Source organism: Phocoena sinus, chromosome 12 (genome assembly GCF_008692025.1).
Source record: "Phocoena sinus isolate mPhoSin1 chromosome 12, mPhoSin1.pri, whole genome shotgun sequence".
NCBI classification, from domain to species: domain Eukaryota; kingdom Metazoa; phylum Chordata; class Mammalia; order Artiodactyla; family Phocoenidae; genus Phocoena; species Phocoena sinus.
Window position 1 is genome coordinate 7,169,450 of NC_045774.1, and position 25,147 is coordinate 7,194,596.

At 47.1% G+C, this 25,147-nt stretch overlaps 2 protein-coding genes across 14 annotated transcripts in view; one reads left to right on the forward strand and one right to left on the reverse strand.

Annotated features, from left to right (window-relative positions):
* The window catches only part of AGPAT4 (1-acylglycerol-3-phosphate O-acyltransferase 4), a 117,918-nt gene extending 101,521 nt beyond the window's left edge, over positions 1-16,397 (forward strand). For 3 of the 7 annotated variants that reach the window (XM_032651835.1, XM_032651834.1, XM_032651831.1), the window contains 4 exons: positions 821-923; positions 1,679-1,754; positions 4,429-4,627; positions 6,488-7,040. In XM_032651835.1, coding sequence (XP_032507726.1) covers positions 821-923; positions 1,679-1,754; positions 4,429-4,627; positions 6,488-6,585 — 476 coding nt within the window. In that variant the 3' untranslated portion in view covers positions 6,586-7,040. Of the gene's footprint in view, positions 1-820; positions 924-1,678; positions 1,755-4,428; positions 4,628-6,487; positions 7,041-16,198 lie in introns of those variants that run through there. The other 4 variants (XM_032651836.1, XM_032651832.1, XR_004352609.1 and 1 more) reach the window with 3 other exon arrangements.
* Positions 16,360-25,147, reverse strand: part of MAP3K4 (mitogen-activated protein kinase kinase kinase 4) — a 108,750-nt gene continuing 99,962 nt past the window's right edge. For 4 of the 7 annotated variants that reach the window (XM_032651826.1, XM_032651824.1, XM_032651823.1 and 1 more), the window contains 6 exons: positions 24,915-25,031; positions 23,867-24,026; positions 21,877-21,999; positions 21,131-21,237; positions 19,051-19,230; positions 16,365-16,899 (listed from right to left, as the gene is read on the reverse strand). In XM_032651826.1, coding sequence (XP_032507717.1) covers positions 16,879-16,899; positions 19,051-19,230; positions 21,131-21,237; positions 21,877-21,999; positions 23,867-24,026; positions 24,915-25,031 — 708 coding nt within the window. In that variant the 3' untranslated portion in view covers positions 16,365-16,878. Of the gene's footprint in view, positions 16,900-19,050; positions 19,231-21,130; positions 21,238-21,876; positions 22,000-23,866; positions 24,027-24,732; positions 24,824-24,914; positions 25,032-25,147 lie in introns of those variants that run through there. The other 3 variants (XM_032651825.1, XM_032651827.1, XM_032651829.1) reach the window with 3 other exon arrangements.

Sequence of the window (25,147 nt, forward strand, 5' to 3'; positions counted from 1 at the left end):
GAACTAGGCTCAGGGAGACCGAGTGGGCTGTTCAAGAGAAGATCCCGCATCTGGGAAAAGGTGGCCCTGGGATTCGCACCCAGACTGACGGCAGAAATTCTGTTCTTTCCACTGTCCAGTCCTGCCTTACTGACTCTGCGGGAGGGGCCGTCTGTTTCCACTGCGTATTTCTACCCCGCTCTTCCCTCACTGTTCCTTCACACATCCTGTCCTCCTGCCATCCTGCCATCCAAGCAGCATCCATGGAGCCTGGGCCAGGCCCTGGGGCTGCAGCGAATGTTGACATAACTTTGAGTACACTGACAGGTTAACTCACCAGCTGGCAGACACATTCTTGTTTGTTTCTCAGCTACGTGTCAACTGACTAAGCCATGTTTCAGTCCCCCAGCAAGTTTCCAGTATCTTATTCTAGTTTTATAGCTATCTTGTTTTTCTAGGGGAAAAATGCACATAGAATGGTTCTGCTACTGTAACTCAGAAACCTCCTTAGATCGTACTCTTTGGATTGACTTACCTTGCTATTGATATTTGTTTAAATATTGATACCTGTTGTAGTACCTCATCTAGATGGGCCATCTGACCTCGGTAGTAACTGTGTTCTGTTACTAAGCTGCGTGCTTTTCTGATGATGGAACGTGGTATGTACTCAACGTAGAACATTTGGACAATATAGAAAAGCATGAAGAAGAAATTAGTAGTCCCTTCATTCCAAGATAATCAGCTAGCAACTCAATTATTGTTTTTCCAATATGTGTATCTACAAAATGAAACTGGGTTCACACGCTATATACTGCTTTGTATTTGTTTTATTTTTTTATAGTTTCAGCTGTATATGACTGTACACTCAATTTCAGAAATAATGAAAATCCAACACTGCTGGGAGTCCTAAACGGAAAGAAATATCACGCAGATTTATACGTTAGGTAAGCTGGCTTCGTTTCCTTTCCAGAAAATAGGGCGCCCATCCCAAAATAGATAAATCACAAATGACCCGCAGACCTTCCTCCAGGGGACTGTATGAACGTATTAATAATTTCTTGTCTGCAGTCTGTACTAAATGGCATGTGTTCACAGTCATGTTTATGTTAACAGAGACTCGTGCACTGATGTACATAAGTAGGTGAGGGCTCTTGTCTTCCCAGACACTTGGTGACTCTCTCTCACCAGCTCGTTCTCATCAAAGAGCTCAGGTCTGACAAACGAAAGACAGTATTTTGCAGCCATTTTTGAGACTGAGTGTGAGAGTTTATTTCATTGACCCCCTTTCTTGGAGGATGTGTCTACTCCATAGAAACAGACACGGAAAAGAGCATCTGTAATTTACAAAGAGGCCTCCAAGCAAACGGAGAACATTTCAGCAGCATCTCACTTGTGTGTTATATTCCAAGCTAGGGAGCACAGAGAGGCAGGTGTCCTCCTTGACTGGTCTTTGTCTGAGTCATTGAATCAGGCTCTGGGCCATTCCCTCGTGGGCCATGATTGCACTTGGGCCTGTATTTCCCCCCATGTGGATGTGGATTTCCCCTCTTTTCAGTCAACTGAATTACCCTCTCACTTCCACATGATCTAGACTACTACCTAAATAGAAGCTGAAGGATGGCAAGCATTGTTAGTCTGAACCTGTGTTCGGGGCACCCGGCACGGGCCTCCTCCTTGCTAGCTGCTCTCTGCTTGGCAGGCGGATCCCTTTAGGAGAAGTCCCAGAAGATGAGGACAGGTGCGCGGCCTGGCTGCACAAGCTCTACCAGGAGAAGGTCGGTGCTACGGGGTGGGCTCTGCACCATCTAAGGGTCCTTTTCAAGCGGCAGCTGTGGTGCTTTGGGACCTCCGGGAGTTGATGGTGGAGCGTGAGCCTCTCCCACCGGGTGAGACCTCACGCCCTGGATGTTAATGACCCCAGGGCCGACGCTCTACTTGGCGACAGGGAAAAAAAACGTCGCAAAATGTTTTTAAAGGGGCCTTCACAGAAAGAATGGAGGACTATTTCATGGGTGTAGTGGACAAAAGAGGGAGTTATGGCCCCAAGAGCCCTTTGTCCATTTTCCCGCTGCTGGTCTGAAGGCAAAATATTCTTGGGGGGGTGTGGGTGCTCTCTTTGGCAGTGATGGCTCTGGGTCCACAGTGTGATTGCCTGTCTGGTCTCTAAAACATCACCAGCGTGAGCAGGACGAAGGCCCACAAGGGTCCACCTGGGCCGCGTTTGACTCCTTCAGGAGTCGGAATTAAGAGGTTTTCAAGCTGGCGGTGGGTTTTCCGCTTACACTGAGGGAAAAGTGTAACACTTACACGCCTTGGAAGAGTGGTGGGCTTGGCCCCAAGGCACGGTCCTCTTCAAACAACACACTCCCAGGCCTGAGCCCTGGCTGATGCCTGGGAGGGCTGTTCCCAGAAAGCTCCCCCTGCCTGGATTTGTTGACACAAGGAGGCGCCAGCTCTTTCTCTCTGTCCCCCCCCCCCCCCCCTTTCTTTTTCCTCTCCTTTTCTTCCCTTTCTACCCAGGGTCATAAGAGAAATTTTATTTTGCTGAGCTGAACGCTGGGAAAGCCCAGTCGGTCCAGCTGTACGTGGGTCGCTCGGCCTCTGTGCCCTCCCGTCCAGTCCATTGGTGGCAGCCGCACACAGTGTGGACTCAGGGCACTTGTCCTCTGTCAACAGGTTCTCCTGCTCCTGTAGACTTTTGGGGTGCTGTTTCTTTCTAGGAAATACCAAAAAATGGAGGCATCATTAACAAAGTCCCCCTCCCTGACAGGCGGACTTTATTACAAAAGAAATAACACAGCCCAGAGAGGCCGTAAACATTCTGCTGCTGGAGCTGACGTCTGGCCCTGAGCCAGGCGTCTGTGTCCCACCCGGCAAAGTCACACGGACGGAGCCCGCGAGGCTGGCAGGAGTCACAGTGGCCACCACGTCACTGGAGAGCAGTGGGGGTCTTGGGTGAGGTTTAGTTTTCTAATGAAACCAGAGCAAAAGAAAACTCTGGAGTGAATACAAAGTTCAGAATCCTGCTGACTCCTAGAAAAGGGAGTACTTTTTCCTCCTGTTAGAGGTTACAGATAAAAAATCTTGGCTTAGCAAATGTCTCACTGGAAACGAGATAGAAAAAGCATCTTCAGTTCCCCATTGTAACATTACAATAGAACAGCACTATCAAGGCTATTAAGGAAAAGAATTCAAGAAAACTTGCCCATTTTTTAAATGGGCGAATTTTATGGTATGTAAATGACACCCCAGTAAAGCTGGTGTTTTTTTTTAAGGCACAAAAGTATCACCTCCTGTTTTAGTCCAATCAGGCTTCTGTAACAAAGTGCCACCCACAGGCATGGTGGCTTATAAACCACAGAAACTTACTGCTGACACTTCTGGAGGTTGGATAATCAGGAGTCAGAGGTGAGGGTGCCAGCATGGTGTCAGATTCTGGTCCCAGCCTGCCATGTTGCTGTGTCCTCATGGTGGGAGGGCTGAGAGAGCTCTCTGAGGTCCCTTTTATAAAGGCACTAACCCCATTCATGGGGGCTCCACCCTCATGACCTAATCACCCCCCAGAGGCACCTCCTCCTAATACCACCATCTTCGGGGGGTTAAGATTTCAGTGTGGGAATTCAGGGAGGCAGGTGCAAATATCCAGTCCACCGCACCCCAGTTACCTAGTTACCAGGCTCCTGATGGCCCTGCTGGGATAAGAAAAGTCACCCAGGTTCTGGCCAGGAGGCGGAATGGGAGGCCTTGGCAGGTTAGGTGCCATCTCTCTGGGCATCCACACGTCACTGTCACTTCCTGGGAAGTCCTCTGGCCGACTGGCTGTGTCTCCCTCACCTCTTGAGGCTGGGAGCCCCCCGCACGGGATACCTTGTCCAACAATTGCTTGATCGTGTGATTTCCCTGAGACCCGCCAGGCTGGAGGGGCAGCCGGGAAGGGGCCGCAGGGCAGAGCCCCTGAAGTGCCCAGGAAGGGCCGGGGGCTCTCCTTCCAAAGCGGCCCTTTGAGGACTCATTTTAATTGTGACCTTGAGTGGTCAGAAATTCGCATCATTTAGTACATCCTGATTGGGAAAGAAGACAAGTAAGACAGGTACTTTAGACATCTCTATCTCAAGTTGTTAAAGGGAAAATTAAACGCTTAAGGTATAAGGTTTGGGTGTATGGACGCTTATTTTCCAGAAAACTCAACTAACTCCCTGCAGAACTGGGCCACGACGGGGTGAGCCAGCCGAGCAGGGCTGCAGATGCTCTTTGTTCGGCGAGCGCGCTGTCGGCCCTGGGAGGATGTTGGGGTATTTGAGTCGAGCTGGAAGACCCCCCACCCCCACCCCTTGGCCGTTTACCGGGTTCAGGAGGTTCCGGCCCAGCGGGCCGCCCGGCCTCATCGCGGGGAAGGGGTGGGGGGCCCGGGGGCGGGCGGCGGGAGGTCAGGCGGCCCTCTGCCCACAGGACGCCCTCCAGGAGGAGTACTCCCGCACGGGCACCTTCCCCGGGACGCCCATGGTGCCCCCGCGGCGGCCCTGGACGCTCGTCAACTGGCTGTTCTGGGCCTCGCTGCTGCTCTACCCGTTCTTCCGCTTCCTCGTCAACGTGGTCCGCAGCGGCTCCTCCCTGACGTTGGCCAGCTTCGTCCTCGTCTTCTTCATGGGTGAGTACGGGGCCAGCGGGGCCTGGGCAGGGGCGGGGGGAGCATCGCGGAAGGGGCAGGGAGGAGCGGGGGGCACCTCGCCGTCTGTGAGGACAAGGCCCGGCTGCAGATCCCGCAGGTGGACAGGCAGAAGCTCGAGCCGGGCCCAGAAACCCCAGCCTGGAGGGCTTCCGCCCGGGCGCCCCCTCCCCGTGCGCATGCACCCTTTGCGCCTGCAAGCCCCGCCAGGGACGCTCATCAGCAAGAAAACGATTTCCTGGGTCCTAGCAGGAGCCAACCAAGGCTCTTTGCTATTCAAAGTGGGTCCAGGCCTTTTTGGGGAAGTAAGTGTGGGTACGTCTCCTCGGTTGCCACCTGCACTGGGTGGAGATGTTGGGTAATTCAGTCTTTTCACTCATCCCTACGGGCTTTATTTGACCCGTATGTTGTTTCAAACGACTGACGTTTCTCCACAGCCCCAAGCTTCCCTGGGCACTGCCACTTGTTTCTGAAGTGGGGCAGCCAGTTACCACCGTACACGGCCAGTGTGCAGCTTGGCTGGCCGGGTGTCCAGGGGAGCTGTGGTTGTCAGGCCCCCAGTGGGATGGGGATGGAGGGTTGGACCCAGCCTTTCTGCGTGCAGTAGCAGGAAGGCGAAGACGCAGACCACGCCCTCTGGAGGAAGCTGGCGCTCCTTGCAGATGATGGCTGGGGAGGGCTGCCCGGGTGTGTGGTGAGCAGAGGCCCAGCACTCTCCCTGGGAGACGTGGGGCGTCTCCAGCTTTGGAGGAAGTGACTGCTGTCTCCCCAAGACCTCATCACCCGTGAGCCCGAGCCTTGCTACGCTTTGCCCGGAATTACTCTGTGTCTTGGTCCCCTCAGGAAGCCTTTCTGCACTGGAGTCCGAGGTTCACTCTCCACAACGTCATCAACTCCACTGAACAGAGTTCTAATGCTGGGGCAGGGGCTCATGTCCCAGCCTGTTTGGAGTTGGCCCCAGGCTGGAAGCAGCCCACTGTAACTTGACCCATGGGCTCCACGAGCCCCATACGCTGGGCGGACTCTCCATCCCAGTCGGCTCCCTGGTCTGCCAGTTCAGTTTCAGCCGCTCCCCATCTATCCACTTTTACACGCGTACTGTAAACAGACTGTTGCCAGGTCCCGTGTTCGGTGCTCGGCACACCAAGGTGACTGAGACAGACGTGGTCCCTGCGCCCAAGGAGCTCGCCGTGTCTGTCGTCTCCAGAGGGGGCGCTTAACTGCAGCTTCTGTGCTCTAGACCGCGTTTTCCAGCCTCCTAGCGGTTAAACCCGGCTCTGGTGTGCGTCCTACACTTTCTCTGTTTGGGCCAAATCCTGCCGTCGGAGAAAAGGCAGGCAGGGACTTTGCTTGTCTGCTGCTCTAAAACTTGCACCAAAAGCAATGCTGGGACATGCTGGGCGCTAAACGGGAATTTGAGCTGCTGCACTGCCCAGGGCCTGGTATGTCCTTCATTAAGCCTTGCTGAAGGGTGCTTGGAAGTTACTGCACTGCGATCAGCAGAGTCCTCTTCGCCTTAGGGATCGGCATAGGAAGCAGAGGAATTCTGCAAGCCCCTGGGCACAGCGGGGTACGGCTCACCACGTTCTGTTCACCTCCAGTGCAGAAGGATTAAAACTTGCCACCGGAACAGCCTTGCTCTGTTTTAATGTCCCCTAGTCTGGTTAGAGCCCGGCACCCATGCTCAAGGGTAACTGAGGCAGGGATTATGAAGTGCACCCAAGTCAGCCAGCTCTCAGCTGATGCTTGAGATTTACAAAGCTCCCTTCTTTGGTTCCCATCGGGCAAATCACAGCGGAGTTCCTGCGGGCTTCTCCTAACCTGCCCTTCCTATTTCTGCAGCTTCCATGGGGGTCCGATGGATGATTGGTGTCACGGAAATTGACAAGGGCTCCGCCTACGGCAACATGGACAGCAAGCAGAAGAAACACAGCGACTGACCCAGGATGCACCACCATCCAAAGGGGACCTTGGAGGACTGGTGGATGCTGCCATCATCCTTGGAGGGACCCAGTGATGAAACTGGGTGAGCCCCTGCTGGGGAGGCAGGGGCATGGTCTCAGCGCCAGACGGGGAGGAAATGTGCTTAAATCCTTTCCCCCCCGTGCTTTAGTGGGCTTCGGTTCTCTTTCTTTCCGTGTGAGTCTGTGTGTGTACGTGCGATGGGCAGGAACACGTGTGAGCGAGGATGAGGTGCCGGTGAGTGTGATCATTCGGAGGGTACTTGAGGTGCAGGGGGAGGGCAGACGTGGGGAACACTCGGGGAGTCCCCGTCCACCCTTTGGTGCTGAGTTTTCTGTAACCCTGGATTGCCACAGACAGAGTGCAAGTCACTTTAGGTAAGATGACTAAATTATGCCTCCAAAAAAAAGAAAATTAAAGTGCTTGGCTCCTGTGTGGTGTGTTCACACAGCCTGCTCCCTCCTTCCATTCAGCCCCTGCCTTGCGTTTTGGAGTCTGGACCACGGTGCTCTGGAGGGTGCTCACAGGAGGGGTCTGGGGGGGAAGAGGGCCCGTGGGCCAGGGTGGCTAGACGAGGTGGGTCTCCAAACGCAGGAGCCTGCGAGTGTCTGCGTGGAGACGGCAGGAGCCAGGAGGCCAGCTGAGCCGTGTCCGCAGGACATGGTGACGGGGCCCCTGGGAGGCGGTGGTGGTTCCCCAGTCTCCCTGCAGTGGAGTCTCCGGCCGAAGTCCTGAAGATGTGCCCAACTTCCTGAAGAACCTCATCTTGAAGCCGAGCATTAAAATAAAGCCTGGGCGTTCTGCAGCGATTTGAGAGATGGTGACTTTACAGCCTCTGCTCATCTCGGTAGCAAGCAGAAATTGGTCCCCAAACAAATGCAGCCTCACTTTAACAGAGGACCACGCCGGAGCCCAGGAGCTCCTCCAAGCAGGGTCAGGCTGAGCAGACACTGTGGTACGTGGTCCCCCCGGGCTTTTGCTTTGCTTCTGGAAGCCCAGACTGCCACGACGCGGAAGAGCCCTGCTCCTCGGCATCTAGGACGGTCTTGGGAGTCACGGTCCACGTGCAGGATTGCGGCAAACTTCTGTCAGTCAACAGGCGCCAGAGGCAGAAGAACAGAGAAAAGCAGTGACGTTTCCGGAGGAGAACGAGTAGACACCACACAGCACGCGTCCCGGGCCACGCCGCCCCAGCGCTGGGTGGGCCTGACGGGAACGTGCGCCGAACTGGAGCAGCCTTTTTCCCTGGACTGCCCCATGCCACCCGGTACTTACCTCCTATTTTGCTGCGATTATGTAAGAAGGGATGAACGGTCCCATATAAAAGTCGGCCAAATACTATTTAAAGGCTTATTCTATTCCGAATCATGTCCCACGTTTGCTCTTAGTCACTGAGCACTTACCAAGCACAAGTGAAGTTACGAGAGGGTTTAAGAGCAGCTCTCTGCTTACAGGACCATTGATACAGATCAGCAGAAGTGAAAAGGGGAACGTCCTGGCGTAGTTGTGGGAAGAGAGTGTCGGTGAGGCTGGGGTGAGTGGACTCCTACTGGAGTCCCCGAGGGCGGGGTGGGGAAGCCACATGCATAAGGCCGCTTGCCAGTTCCAAACGCTGCCTCCCCGCAAGCGCAGAGCTCTGTGGGCAGCAGCCCGGGGACAAGCACCTCAGGTGTGCACCCGTGTTCCCGCGTGTTGGCTCACACCTGGGCCGTTCTACCCTGGGGTCTCCTAGCTCCGTGGGAGAAGACAGAGAAGAGCAGCCAGAAGCGCTGGCTGTGCTCCGAGCTACAAGGTTCACCCTTACGGAACCCTGCAGCCAAGTCCCTGTAAGACCTTGTGCGAGCCATTTTACCTCTGTTTTCCCAACTGTAAAATGGGGGTGATAACACCCACCTCTTGGGTTGTCTCAAGGATGAAATGAAGCAGTATATGTGATCACATTTTAAGACTCCTAAAGCATTACATAAATAAGGGGGAAAGCTTAGAAAGTTGCCTCCATGCTGCTACTTCTCAAAAATGCTCAGAAATTACCTTGGAGTGTCCAAAAATGTGTCCTTTTCCTCCGTGTCATCTTCCCAGTCAACAGCAGTAATCTAAGTTCTGATAACATACAGCCACTCCTTCTTCCTGGAACATAAAAGGGACCCACGGACATTTAACCTGAATTGGCTCTGGGACCAAACACAAAACATAAGAAGCAAACAAAGCTGCTCACCAGTGCAGACGTAAGGGTCCAGGTTGGAGGAAGGCGGGCAAAACATTCTCCTTAGGAAACCAGAGCACGTGGGCTGCTGGGGAGAGATCCTAACGGCGTTTCAGTTGTTCAGCTCCCTCCATGAAAAAACATTTCGTTTGGCAGTACAGGGATGTGGTGTTCCTCCTGCCTGTTACCGTAATGGCAGAGACAAGCACCCCTCCCCGAATCCCTTCACCCTGTCCAGGTCTTGCCGATGCCACAATCTCTTCAGCAGAGAACGGTGCTGGTTCCCAGGGCGTTTACTTTTCTAAGGATTAAAAACCTGTGGATGCGAAGCCGGCTCTCTGTCCCCGAGCAGTGCGGGATGAAATACAAGCATCACGTCCTGTCTGTCTGACATCTCCATCCCATGGCAGCTTAGGTCAGCCCTGCTCAGAGGCTGCTCCGAAACCCAATGTGGAAGAGAAAAATGCAAAGTTTCCTGCAGACTGGAGATCAGTGCAGGGTCCTCCCAGGTGTTAAGGGCCATGTCCGAGACCTGCAGCTTTGAGGCAGGGTGTTTAATGCACTTCTTCTAGGAACCAAGCCCATAAAGGGACTTTATTTAGAAAACACCAACCATCTGAGATGAGTTTAAGGAAGGTGGACTGATTCTGTGACTGACATGGAGGAAAAGCGGATGCCCGTTCTGGGCTAGTCGGCCACCTTGTTTACCTTTTGAAGAGAGACCACAGTTTGCCTTTTTCCTAGGATCACACAGTCGTACTGGAGTGTCTCCTGGCTGCTGTATTCTCTAAAGAAACGCTTGTTAAAAAAAAAAAAAAAACAGTAGCTACTGATGAATGTGTTTTTCTAATATATGCTGAGTGGGTCTGAAAGACAGTGATTTACATGTAATATCCAGTAACTGTGCGGCCAAAACGTAGAAAGAGCTGATGTGACAGACACACACCAGACCCCGCTGGTTTCCGGTTTCTCTCCTGGTGGAGTGGAACAGTGGCCTGGCTGGTCCCCAAGCCAAACAGATTAGGCTTTCGGAGGCTTTAAGAACTTACTTGTAAACATGGACAGAAGCGAGAAGGCATCCGTGGAGGGACCTGTTCAAAACAAGAGGTTTCATCCAGCACTGTCTAAAGCGCTAGTCAGACTTTGCTCAGGGTTGCCGGGTTAGAGCGGGAAGAACAAACCCTCTGGCGACCGCCAGTCTGCCGGGTGACACAGGAGGGCTGCCAGTGCCACTCTTTCCTGCCGCGGAAGCAGCGTGGGCTCCGACTGTGCCTGCAGCTGGCCGTGTACCGCCCCTCCTGCCCTAGAGCTTCTCGGAAGGGCACCCACCAGTGTGACCCTCCTGTTTACTCTGTGACACGTCACTCAGGTTGTCCTGTTCAGTGTCACCTCCTTCAGCAACAGTGTTTCCAACGCCTTAACCGTGCAGTTCCAGCGCGCTGTTTACAGAGCACAAAATAAAGAAGCTGGAACGCACGTGTTCACTGCCGCGCTGGCCCTGCCTTCCTGCTACGGGGGGGTGGGACGGGGCTGAGCTGCCAGGGCAGCCGGTCTTTCTCCAAACAAACAAGCAAGCAGTCTTCCCAGGGCCAGTCCCTCTGCCCTCCGTAACGACCCCGACCCCCTACAGAAGGCAGAGGGCCTCGGCCCTCACCGGGTCACCTGAGCCTCAGCGCCGGACCTGGCAACTATGAACGAGCGGGTGCCCCGAGCTCTCCGAGGCTGCATCTCACACTCCTGCATCCCTGGCACGGGTTTTGAGTATTTCCAGAGCTTCCAATCAATTTAAATGCAAACCAAGCACTTCTGATGCCCCGAGGCTTCCTGTCCTGCTACACTGGCATCCAAAACGCCAGGCGGACACCTCACAGGAGGCGACTGAGCACACACTCCCGTTTCTCTTGATCTGTGACATCTGAGACCATTCACAGCATTTGCCACCAACTGGTATCTGTTTATGACATTCAGCTGTTGGAAATGACCATTATTTTGGTCAGAAAGAGCAGAATATCAGAACTTCACCTCAATAGCTAATGTATGTCCCCTCAGTGTCACCTCCGCGGGGGCAGGGCGGGCTCCTGGGCCCCTCACACAGGGTCACAGTGAGCAGCCATGAAGGGACACTGATTCAGAGGCCTTAAGAATCGACTTTCAATTGTCTTCTTTTGACTCCCTGTCCTGAAGTAAAAATAAAAATCTTTCTCAAGCACAATTAGGCCAGAGTAAAATTGGTCAACCCTCTAAACTTCAGCTATCAGTGAAGAAAGCATAGCGTTTCTCCAGTGAAGGGTAAGCAGTTCCAAAGGAGGCATTCCTCAGCCCCTGCAGCCTTGTCCTATTTGAATATTAAGGTTATGAACTGATTAAAAAAACGACAGTAAGCCCTTACTTAGATCTTCGCAGTATCTAGAAAATATCTCCTGGGGCTGTACTGGTGAAGCTTTTCACTGAGTGCGACTCATACAATTTTTACCTTTAATATTTTTTTCATACAGTCTTGTTTCACATGCTGGAGTGACTAAAGAGTTTTGAAATTTCTGGCAACTGTGTTCTTTTGAATTTTAAGGAGGTAAGCAGTATGAACAAAAAGTTACGGTTGCTGAATAGTAATAATTTCCTTTGGAAGGTGGGTAGGAAACCACTAAAGCTGCACATGTGTTGGGAAGACGTCAGTCAAACAGGAATGATTTAAATGGATAAGAAAAAAAATCACCTAATATAGGGAAAGAGCCGTGCCTCTAGAATTTTTAATAGTTGACTCAAGAAGAAAAAAAGTGATGTGATGAAATGGCAGGCTGCTGGAGCACGTGACTAGAGGACCCATCCCAGAGCAGAAGATTGGTGACCCTTCTGATGTTGAATCAGGATGAGGCTGGGAATTTAACAGGCTGTTGGGCTACAGGGAGGGTGAAAAATTCCAAGCAGCACAGAAGTTTCTATCATGCCGTTAAATGAGTGATTTGCAAGGCAGTGACTTTAGACACTGCAGCTAATAAGGGAGTTACCTGCTTCGACACGCTGGTAGGAACAAGCTCACTGATTTTGGAAAAATATGCGATCCTCCACTTACTAGGGGAAAAAAAGGCATATGCTTCAAGGGCCAGAGCTGCCCTTGTGTAGGCAGACGTGCACTGTTGAGCAGCCACAGCTCAGACTCCTCCTGGAGCTGCCTTCAGCACCTGTGTACAAGCCCACGGGAGCCAGCCCTGTGAGCACACAGCCACCCGGCCTCAGTTTTGACCTGAGGGGTGAATAGTTCACCTTTTCACGGCAGTATACAGACATGAATAAGGCAGCATTACACATGGCCTTTTCACGGCAGTATACAGACATGAATAAGGCAGCATTACACATGGCCTTTTCACGGCAGTATACAGACATGAATAAGGCAGCATTACACATGGCCTTTTTCACGGCAGTATACAGACATGAATAAGGCAGCATTACACATGGCCTTTTCACGGCAGTATACAGACATGAATAAGGCAGCATTACACATGGCCTTTTCACGGCAGTATACAGACATGAATAAGGCAGCATTACACATGGCCTTTGAAAGCTTATACTCTTGTATAAGTTCTACTGGCCTAGGAAAATGATGTTTCTTAATTTTGCTTAGTGATCTAGAGCAGCATTAAGCAAACTAAGACCCACTTGCTGCTTGTTTTGTAAATAAAGTTTTATTGGAACACAGCCACATCTAGTCATATACGTGTTGCTGTGGCTGCTTTTATGCTACATCAGCAGGGTTGAGTAGTTGCAACCAAGATCCTATAGCCTGCAAAGTCAAGAATATTCAGTCTCTGGCCCTTTACAGAAAAGGTTTGCTGACCTCACTCTAGAGAATATAATGTCAGTAGTTGAGGCTGCTATTTCAGAAGAAAAAAGAAAATCTACCCCCTGCTTTTACATTACAGTTTTTTAACTATCCTTACAATATGTTCAAGATACATGCTTTATTTGTAAACTATATATATAAAAGGAAATGGTCTTGTGGATTGTTTTTACAATAATTTTTACCTTCACCATCTTCTATCTTAAGAAACAAAACAAAACGAAACAAAAGGCAAATTAAACCCAAAGCATGCAGAAAGAAGGAAATAATAAAGATTAGTGTGAGGGAAAAAAATGAAATGGAACCCAGAAAAACAATAAAGAATATTAATGAAACAAGAATTGATTCTCTGAAAAGATCTGAGTAAGAAAACACAAAATACTAAAATCAGGACTAAAGTAGTAGACATCACTACAAACCTTACAGAACTTAAAAGTATTACTGAATTATTAATTAATTCCCACAAAGAAACCCAGGCACAGTTGGTTTCACTAGTGAATTCTACCAAACATTTAAAGAAGTATGGTAAATAATACCAGTTCTTCACAATCTCTAAGAGGAGGAAAACATCCCGACTCATTGTATGAGGCCAGCATTATCCTGATACCAAAGCCAGACAATCACAAGAAATGAAAACTACACAGCAATATCCCTCATGTAATACAGAGGCAAAACATTACAAATTGCAATAGCAATACAAAGACGGGATTGTAAAGAATGATCAACTAGGATGCATCCCAGGAATGCAAGGTTGGCTTATATCCAAAAATCAACTGATGTAGTACACCATATTAATAAAGCACAAAAATCATCTGATCATCTCAATAGATGCAGAAAGAACATTTGACAAAATCGAACAACTAGTCATGATAAAAACTCTCAGTAAACCAGGAAAAGAAGGAAACATCTTCAACCTGATAAAGGGCATTTACCAAAACCCCACAACTAACACCATAAATTAAAAGAATGAATGTTGCCACCTAAGGTCAAAATCATGACAAGAATGTTATTCTCACCAGTGCTGTTCAACATTGTACTGGACGGAGGATCTAGCCAGTGCAATTAGTCAAGAAAAAATATATAAGGCATCCAGGTTGTAAAGGAAGAAGAAACACTGTCTTTATACTTGGATGACATGATCTTATATGTAGAGAATTCTATGGAGTCTACAAAACAACTACTAGAGCTATTAAGCAAGTTCAGCAAGGCCATGGGATAAAAGACCAGTATACAAAAATCAACTGTACTGATATACTAGCAATGAACAGTCTGAAAAGAAATTCAGAAAATACTTTCGTTCACAATAGCATGAAAAGAATAAAATACTTAGAAACAGACTTAAAAAGTTCAAGAATTGTACACTGAACTACAAAGCACTGCTGAGAGAAATTAAAGATCCAAATAAATGGAGAGCTGTCCTGTTCATGAATTGGGAAACGTAATATTGTTAAGATAACAATACTCTCCACATTGTTCTATATTTTCAATGCAATCTATCAAATTCCCAGCTGATTTTTTTTTGATGGGGGTTGGGGGGAGAACAGAAATTGACAAGCTGATCCTAAAGTTAATAGGGAAATACAAATGACCCAGAATAGCCAAAACAATCTTGAAAAAGCAGAACCAAATTGAAGAACTCACACTTCCCAACTTCAAGATTTACTATAAAGCTATGTTAGTCAAGGCAGTGTGGTTCTACATAAGACAGCTATATAGATCAATGGAACAGAATTGAGAGTCCAGAAATAAACCCCTAGATTTATAGTCAACTGATTTCAACAAGGATGCCAAAACAATTCAATGGAGAAAGAACAGTCTTTTCCACAAATGAATGCTGGGTCTAATAAATATCGACATGCAAAAGTATGAACCTGGACCCTTATCTGATGTGATACACAAACACTAACTAAAAATAGATGATAGACCTAAATATAAGAGCTAAAACTATAAGACTCTTAGAAGAAACTATAGGTGTAAATCTTCATGATCTTGAGTCAAGTCATGATTTCTTAGATAGGATATCAAGAGCACATGCAATAAAGAACAAGTTGATAAACCAGACTTCAGAATTTTAAACTTCTGTACTTCAGAAGAAACCATTAAAAATGTGAAAAGCCACAGACTGGGGGAAAAAACAAACATTTGCAAATCAAATGTCTAGTAAAGACTTGTATCCAGAATATATAAAAATCTCTCACAACTCAATAAGAAGACAAATAACCCAATATAAAAATGGGCAAAAGATTCACACAGACACTTCACCAAAAAAGATATATGAATGATACATGAATTTCTTGTGCCAACAAGCACAAGAAATGCTCACCATGGTCAGAGAAATGCAGATCAAAAGTACAATGAGATAACACTTGACATCTACTAGAATGGCTATTACAGAAAGAAAGACAATATTAAGTGTTGACAAAGGTATGGAGAAGCTAGAACTCTCTTGTGTTGCTGGTTGGGAATTAAGAAAATGCAGCCACTTTGGAAGCAGTTTGACAGTTTGTTAAAAGATTGAACATGGATTTACCATATGAGCTAGCAGTTCCACTCTCAAGAGAAAGGAAAATATAGGTGCACACAAAGACCTGTATGCAAGTGTTCAGAGCAGCATCATTCATAATAACTGAAGAAATAAATCACGTGGCGTATCCATACAGCGGAATGATGTTCAGCAATAAAAAGGAATGAAGTATTAACACAATGCTGTAACATGCATAAACCTCCGAATTACCATACTAAGTGAAAGAAGCCAGACACAAAAGACCATTATATTAAATGTCCAGAACAGGCAAATCTATAGAGACAGTAAGTGGCTCAGTGGCTGCCTAAGGCTGGGGGTAGGAGTGACGAGTGACTGCAAATGGACAACAGCTTTCTTGCTGGGGTAATGGAACTGTTCCAAGGTGGATTATGATGATGGCTGTACACTATGTAACTATCCTAAAAATCACTGAACTGTATACTTTAAATATTACATATTGGTAAATTACACCTCAAAAAGCCATTTAAAAACACTGAAAAAAAATTCTACTGAAAAAAAAAAATCTAAGTGTCTGTACAAATCCTTCCGTGATGCCAGCTTTCTCAAGGACATTAATTTCTATGTGAGGGGATCTACTACTCTGGAGGGAAGGTGAATACAGAACCTGCTTGAGAAATTACTTGTCCAGAGTCAGCTGCTATGTATAAGGAATGAGTCAGATATCTTCTAAAAAGATTTCAGGAAGCTTTACGGTCAATCTTTAAAAAAATTTAATAGCAGAAAGAAAGAAAAGAACACCATCAGTGACATATAATTTGGGCTATTTTAGAAAACTAACTGCTGAAATATTTACATTCTGAAAAAGATGCTTTCTTGTCAAGAGATTATTCAGCGGTATTTACACTGACCCAGCACCTATACATCTTGATATGAAAATAAACCGAGCCGCCAACACGTGATAACAAGGCTTAAACTTTTATCTGTTATAAACGTGCAGTTAATATACAAAGATTTAAAAGGGCCTCTTCCATCCTTAGTGTTGTTTCATTTCTCTCTTTCCCTTTGCAGCAAGGAGATTCTAGACCCTAAAGGAACTCCTAACCCAGCGCCCACCTTCCGCACACTTGACTGTACCCCTTCTGTTGAGGAACACATGAGTGACAAGGACAGACCTCTGTATCAGATAATGTGTTGGCTCTGAAGCTGATAACCATTAAAGACAATATAACTGAGCTTTCCTAAAATAAACCATTTATTGAAAAAAGAACCTTTTTCTTAAATTTCATGAATCAGCCTTTTGCATAACAAACCCGTGGCTTGCCAACAACAACAGGTGAGGTTTCACAGTCAGTGCACTCGACAAACGAGATCAACAAGGCCCAGGACGCCTGATAACACTACGACTGCTTTTGAACCTAGGAAGGTCAAAAATACTACACTGATGTCACGGTTCTCAGTCACCCGAGAAACAGAGGCGACGGAGGCGGTGGTCCGTGTACAGTAGTAATGGCACTTAACATGCAGCTTCTTTACCTCGTGGACACCATCACGCGGGAGGGCCCCGTGCCACGTCGAACAAACAGGAGCAGCAGGAGAAGTGACGCTTGTCACCTGTGCAGTCTTCAGTCTTGGAAGGTTAAAAAGGCTTATACTGCTTCTCAGCACAGTCCTTATGTAAATATTACATACAGTAGTGATTAAGAGAATTTTCCGAGTACACACACTACTAGGCCACAGAGCGATTAGCTTCATTCTTCATCTGTGCAAACCTGTGAGGAAGGCAGGAGAGAGCTGAACCCTATTCGTGCCACATGTGAGATTCAGAGGTAAGTCATAATCAGTGCATCTTGGTGCTCCCAGCACTGTGCCTGGCACAGAGCAAAGGCGTAATCAATGCAACGAAATGTCAGTGCTAAGTTACTGCTCTATGAATTGACTATTGAAAGCATTTTTAAGAATGTATTTGTGGGGCTTCCCTGGTGGCGCAGTGGTTGAGAGTCCACCTGCCGATGCAGGGGACACGGGTTCGTGCCCCGGTCTGGGAAGATCCCACATGCCGCGGAGCAACTAGGCCCGTGAGCCACAACTACTGAGCCTGTGATCCTTAACAAGAGAGGCCGCGATAGTGAGAGGCCCGCGCACCGCGATGAAGAGTGGCCCCCGCTCGCCGCAACTAGAGAAAGCCCTCACACAGAAACGAAGACCCAACACAGCCAAAAATAAATAAATAAATAAATAAATAAATTTTTTTTAAAAAGGGCTTAATACATTAAAAAAAGAACATATTTGTACAATATCAAGTCAATAAAAATTGCTTATATACTTTATAAAGAATAAATACATTTTTATTTAATTACAAATCCCTAATATCTATGCAGCATATCCAGCTATTGATTACTTAATTTCACTCACCCAGAAATACTGTGACCCCTCTCTTGAATCTTCCTTTCCTGTATCAGGAGCTCCTCTGCAGGACCCTGTAAATGTTTTCTCCAGGTTTCCACTCTCATTCCATGTCTCCCCTAAATGCTCTCCCAGCAATATTTCTCTCTCTCAAATCCATATCCTATCCCAGTTCTCTCGAGTGCCAGTCCAAAATATCCAAATGCCTGTCTAAAATCCCCCAACGGATATTCCAAATACGCCTCGAACTCAATCTACCAAAGAGGAGACCATCATCTCCCGACGCAAGCCTCAACCAGATGCCCTCTTTACCTATCTTGGCAAATGGAATCTTGATAACCTGGTGACACAAGCCAGAGCCCGGGAGCCGTCCTGGACTCCTCCCCGTCACGCACCTTTCACATCCCATCAGTTACTCACTCATGGCCATTCTCACTCCTATATACGGCTGGTGACTCACCCCTGACCTCCCACTCCCAACCCAGCAGCTTCCCAGCTAGTCTCTCACCTCCAGAGTGACTGTTCTAAAACACAACTTAATCATGTCATGCTTACAATAAAACTGAAATCCCTTCATGTGGTCCCTGCTTACTTTCCCAGCCTTATGTTTTGCCACTTTCCACATCCTGTACTCCATCAGTATGTACCGATACACAGTTCTTTGGGTGCTTTACCCTCTTAGCAGTGAGCCTTTCCATGTCTCTTCCATTCTGTCCGCCATACTCCTCCCTGCGTTTCCTGACCTGGCTAAACCCTCTCAAACAGCTCAGGCATCTCACTCTAAAGAAAGTTAACAGGGACTTTCTTAACCACTGCGCCACCAGGGAAGAATCCACCTGCCAATGCAGGGGACCCGGGATCGAGCCCTGGTCCGAGAAGATCCCACATATCGAGGAGCAACTAAGCCTGTGCGCCACAACTACTGAAGCCCACGTGCCTAGAGCCCAGGCTCCGCAACGAGAGAAGCCACCGCAATGAGAAGCCCGCGCACCTCAACGAAGAGTAGCCCCCGCTCACCACAAGGAAGACCCAACACAGCCAAAAACAAATAAAAAGAGTGAAAAAAAAAAAAAAAAGAGTAATAGCTGGGATTACCCGACTGGATTAAATTCCTCTTTTCAGTGACCCTACAACATGGCATATATACCATTATCACAGCTCTTACCATAATGCTTAGTCATTACTCCCCTGTCTCTACTCTCCCAGTAGAGATTTGTTGTTACTAACCTGTGTATTCTAAAAGAGGGAAAATTGTGCCTTTCATCCAGTCCCATTTAAAATTCCATTTAATAGTCCCAAGTGCACCTCAAACCATCCAAATGGATCAAGGAGGAGGACCTCGACGAACATTTTCCAAAAGAAAAAGCATACAAAATTCCCCAGCATAATACATTTAGTTTCTTCCCATTTCAGATATAGATATTTTATATTTAAGTTTCCAAATTTCCTTAAGTGCCAGATGCGATCAAAACTCAAATACTTAAACAAGGAGAGGGCTACACAGCAATCTGCCAAACCTTGACGAAGGAATGGTCGAGGAGCTGGCTGGCCGTCCACCTCATCCTGGGCTCACTTTCTAGGCAGTGAGAAAGGAAGTCCTTTCCTTCTGGGCTTAATCTTTCAGGGATTGGTGGCTTATGCCCCATTCCCACTTTGTACATAATCTGAAAGTTGTGCTCATATTCATGCCAAGGTCTCTAAAAACAGAAAAAAAAAATCAGGTTTCAATACTACATGGCCATACAGAAATGCAACTGCCCAATCTCTTTTTAGGCATCTCAGTGTTGACACATATTGAGGCCGGCAAACTTTTACTTAAAGGGCCAAACAGTAACTATTTTAGGCTTGCAGGCCATATGGTCTCTGTCACACCTATTCAATTCTCCCACTGTAGCATGAAAGCAGCCTTAGGCTATAATATGATAAAGGAATGGGTATGACCATGTGCCAATAAAACTTTATTTACAAAACCAGGTGGTGAGCATAGTCTGCCTACCCCATTTAGGTGTCCAATTAGTCCAGTATTATCTAGATGCCATCATCATGTAAATAAAAAAATGTAACATATAAAATAATATAAAAATGTCAATCAAACAAAATTCAACAGCTATCATACAGGGATGTTTAATATGCTACCTTGTTGAATAATCGGCATCAAATTATTGATAATTTGCAAAGCTTAGATTATTTTATTATGATTACAGGGAAATTAGATTCATGGGGGAAAGGACTGAGTTTGTATGGCATTCTAATTTGTGGACCATCGTTTAGTTATTGAGATATATGTTCTTCAATTTGAGAACTTGTTCTTTTTCTAATGCATGGCTTGACTGAAATAACAGATACCATGGGCATCTTTCTATGTTAATGCTAATAGAAATAATATTAGCTAATAGTTACTAAGCACTTATTTTCAGCAGCTGTGAGGTATAGCTGTATAATAATTTCCTACTAGTAACACTTAAGAGGTTTCTAACTTTTTTGCTTTATAAGTAATGGCTACACCCCCCCACACACTGTGCCTCTGTATATTTGTATAATTTTTCATTAGTGGGATCTTCATCAGAAGATCAACTTTCAGATACTATGTCATCATACAAAACAGTTTCACTGCCCTGCAAACGCTTGTGCTCTACCTATTTGTCCTTCCCTCCCTCTCCCAGAGGCCCTGTCAACCATTGATCTTTTACTGCCTTTATTGTTTTGCCTCTTCTGGAATGTCATATAGTTGGAATCATACAGTACATGGTGTTTTCAGATTGGCTTGTTTCTTTTTTTGGCCATGCCTCGAGTCTTGCAGGATCTTAGTTCCCCGACCAAGTATCGAACCCGCACCCTCAGCAGTGAAAGTGCCGAGTCCTAACCACTGCACCAGCAGGGAATTCCCCAGATTAGTTTCTTTCACTTAGCAATATGCTTTTTTTTTTTTTTTTTGCGGTACGCGGGCCTCTCACTGTTGCGGCCTCTCCCGTTGCGGAGCACAGGCTCCGGACGCGCAGGCTCAGCGGCCATGGCTCACGGGCCCAGCCGCTCCGCGGCATGTGGGATCTTCCCGGACCGGGGCACGAACCCGTGTCCCCTGCATCTGCAGGCGGGCTCTCAACCACTGCACCACCAGGGAAGCCCAGCAATGTGCTTTTAAGGTTTCTCCATGTCATTTCATGGCCCAATTTCTTTTGGTTGCTGTACAATATTCCTTCATGTAGATTACCACAGTTTATCCATTTGAAAGATATCTTGGTTGCTTCCAAGTTTTGGCAATTATGAATAAAGGTGATATGGGCATTCTTGTGCCAGTCTTTGTAGAGATGTAAGTTTTCAACTTCCTGTTTCTTTTCACAGCTGCTTAATTCTGTGTTTTGAGAATTATGCTTTTTTTTGTTCCTCTGAGGAATTCTCTAAGTCATGTATCTTATAAATATTTGGTTCCTAGTTTGTCACTTGTCTTAACTTACTTATCTTTTGACAGGTCATGTTCTCTATTTTGCAGGAAATGTGTCCACAGTATTCATAATGATAGTAAGACCACAATTACTGCTCTGTTAACGTAAAGTGCCCTCCTCAAGTCCCCCTGCCCCCGGTGCAGGCTCTGCTCACCTTGCCAGTCACCATCTCTATGACGACACACCCTAGACTCCAGATGTCGGCCGCACGCCCGTGGCCTTCTCCTTTGGCGCGAGTGATGACTTCTGGGGCCATGTATGCTTTAAAAGTCACAGATATGGTGATAAGAACGGGTTATAAATATAGCACCATGTAGTACTAGAGCCAAGCAATACACTAATATCGCCTAATATTCCACATAGAAGAAACAACTAATTTGTTCGGGGGTGGGGGGGGGAGGAACTTTCTCTGAATTATATACTAAGAAACATCAAAACTTGAAAATAAATATTTCAAATCAATTTCTCAGATGGACATTTTAGGAGCCAAAATATCTTCTAAAAGACAATTCTGAACATGCAAATATTCAGATAAATTGTATTGCAATGAGAATATGAAATTTAACCTGCAAAGGAGGATGTAAAATTTTATGACGTGTTTCTAAACAATCAAATAATCACCATTTAAACATGTTGTTTTGACTAGAATAGTTTTAATAAACCCAACGTGAATGACAAGGTTTTTCTGGGAAGAAAAGAGGCCTTTCTTCCCTCCTTTAAGTCTAAGGGAGAAAAGTGATTTCCCAATCTGACAAGCGCTTTCAGGGGGGGGCTCCTCCCCCGTCTGGTTGGATGCCCTCACCTGCTCTCCACGTCTGCTGACCAGGAGGAAAAGGGAAAGCCGGGGTCCCAGCACACTGGAGTGAGCCCCGATGCAAAGACAAATCTAGCTGGACCCACCTGCTGTCCCCAGCGTGCTATTCACCTCACCAGGCATGGTCTGAGCATTGTTTTTAAGCTTTACTGAACATCCAAAATCTCCCAGCTTGATTAGTCCAGATGAGGTAAGGAAGATGTTGGCACCTAACAAGAAATAAGGAGTTGTGAGCCTCTAAAACACAACACAGGCATTTTAAAGTTTACATGGTAACCTAAACTATCAGGAACTTGATTTACAAAAGTTATAAAGACTTATGAAACTTCACTTGCAAAGTGTAATCATAGAAATATTTTAAGCCTTATTCACAAATGTTAAAACACAGCGAAGACATTTTAGTATCAGTGCAGATAGCTCTGACCAATAAATTCTGAACTGAAATACATGCATAAATTCTAACATTAAAAACCCAGGGAGATACTTAAAGAGAAAGTACACATAAAATACAAATGCTTGTGGCCACAGTCCCTGAAAATTAAGTTTATATACGATCAGCAGTGCCTGCAACAGAAAGCAACGTGTAGACAAGACCTGGCACACATGCTGCTGGTCTGCAGAGCTGTATCCGAGGCCACCACTGGACTGATTTCAGACTGCCTGAAAAGCACGTTCCGTGACTGTCTCACATCTCCGCAAGCAGTACACAGGCCCGGCCCGTACTCCAGTTGGAACCCGGGGTTACCGCTCATCTCCCAGGGCGGCTCTGCCTCCTCCAGAGGCTACCGGCCGCGGCCACTCCAACCGAGCCGCACGGCTCAGCGCTACGTGTCGACGGCACCTCCTTCCAAAAGTGACACAGAGCCCCTCACTTTAGACAACAAGCCACACGAAGAGCTGCGATCTGCTGGTCCTCACAGCCTGAGAAGCACACGGCGCTCACTGCGTGATTCCGGAGCTAGCTCCCAGGCCCACACTCTCAGACACAATGAGCTATAAAGAATATCCCAAGGATGCACACGGACGGACTTCACTCAGGGACTCTGAGGGATTCTCTTTACGGCCGTGGCCAACGACATGAAGGTACCATTCCATGAGTGTGGAATTTGTGTCAGAACAACTGGAAACAGGCAATGCCATGGCCTGACCCAGAGCCATTTAAGCAAATGCCCAGAATGATCCCAGACAGCAAAGTAACGCGGTGGACGGGCGGGCAGGCAGCAAGACTGGGGTATGCTGGGGATTCAAGAGGAGCCACTTCAGAGAGTGCGGACAATTCTTCCACCCAGCAAAGCAGGTGATGGGTAACCCAGCCCCCTCTGAGGCGAATGCCTGGTCTGAAATCCGGCCATTCTAGAGTCAACCTGTTTAGGCCTCAGATTATGGGACAGAGTGGAATCCTTCAGTCTAGGGCCATTAGAGACAAAGCTAATTTGTCGCTTTAATTATCCACAAGACTCCCAAATACAGAGGTCAGGGGCACGGTGTGGTTAAGGTAAACGCTAGAGGGACAGTTCTGGGACAGAAGCATGGCTACTCACCACACGTGAGAAGGGAACAGCACTTTTAGTCAGTCAGCGTGACCAAATCGATCTTTAGCCGAACTCTACACTGGAGGAGGGTGGTGTAAATAAACCCTGTCCACGTCTCCCCAAGCTCAGCTGCACATCATAACTTACACCGGCATTCCTGATTCACCGTCACTTTACATATTCACGACGTTTATATATAAATACACGAGGTTCTTGACACAAGGAAAAGAAAGGATGCTCTGAGCACGAATGTCTAGTAAATACACAGGGCAGGCGAAATCAGCCTACAAAACAGCAAGTTTCATTTTGGGGGTAATAGATTTGGCTAAAAGCCGTGCTGAACAGAACAGCGGACTTATACACTCCTAGACGGAGACGTGTCCTGCACAGTTTCTTAATGCTGGGTTCTTTACAGAAGACTACTTTAAGTAAAGGTATTTCTTTGTAGAGAAGTGATGTGCGGGCGTGGGAAGAAGCGACATGGGGGCAGCCACTGTGTGCTGGGCACAGCTGGCTCTGGCGGGGAGCCGAGTGTGGGCATTACCTTTAACGTCACGGTGAACTATGCCATGCTCGTGGAGGACATTGATTGCAACGGTGATCTGCTTAGAATACAGCCTGATGACGTGCTCCTGAAGTCCCAGCCTCGACACCTCCTCTAAGGTACCCTCGTCACAGTACTCCATGAAGATGTACATTTCTTCCTGCGGGAGGAATCAAATGCAGCCTTGTGTTTACGTGGACACTAAGTGAAGAACCTGGAACGCTTCACTGGCCACACCCCTGAGGACTCTCCTTTCTAATGGTATGCTACACTTGCCATCCTGAATACTGAATTCGTCTTAAAACGGTCATTTCTAACTCCCCTACAGCCGTGTCTCTGCCTGCCTCCTCTGTCTGGAATTATACAGCTAGTTGGGATAAGAACATCTCCAACTCACAGGTGATAAATGTCTATAATCCTCTGAAATTCAGTCCGCTGTATAATCTCAGACAGGGACAACAGGGCCGTCCCTATAAATATATTATCAAGTACTGAAACACATCCTTTTCAGATATGAATTTATCTGTGAAAAACGTAAAAAATCACCAACATCCAAATTCCCCAGAAGCTCATATTCCACCAAGATGCTCCAAGTTATTATCCTCTTTCCCTCAAAGTGTTTATCTCTAAACACAAGGGGGAAAATCATCTGAGGTCTTAATTTTCTCTCATTTCACAATGGTTCCTTAAATACATATAAGAGAAAAAACGTTACCGAACAATGTACTCAAGTGGTTCAGTAAAAAATGGAAGAAAAAAAAAAGGGACACACAGCTGTGTAAGGGGCATTAGAGAAATCTTCTGGTTGGCAGGATGGGTTTCAGTGCTTTATAATGTCGGGTTAATGACTACAGTCTACAACTTACATTTTAGGAAGAACTCCTCTAGTTTCAGAGAGAAGGCAGAAATGATGTAACTCATGGAGATTTCCTGATAATTAGGCAAAGTTACTGTGCTCTGAAATGAGAAGACCTGTGATGTAGGACAGGACTCCATCTGTGCCCTCACTGACCGCTCACACCAAACAGTGTGATCAAAGTTGGCTTACCCTATGCAGCTCCACACCAAAATACCGAACCAGATTGGGGTGCTTGATGCCTTCGAAGATTTTCAGTTCGTCTGCCGTTTCCTTGATAGTTTTGTGGTCATTAGGTTGAAAGCGAATCTGGAAAAGGAAAGCTGTTGATTACTGTTGGCAATGTCACAAGCTAGAAAGACGCCGACTTTGAATGCAAGGGCTGGGATGCTGACATGTCCACTGTCCAGCCCCATGGCACCATG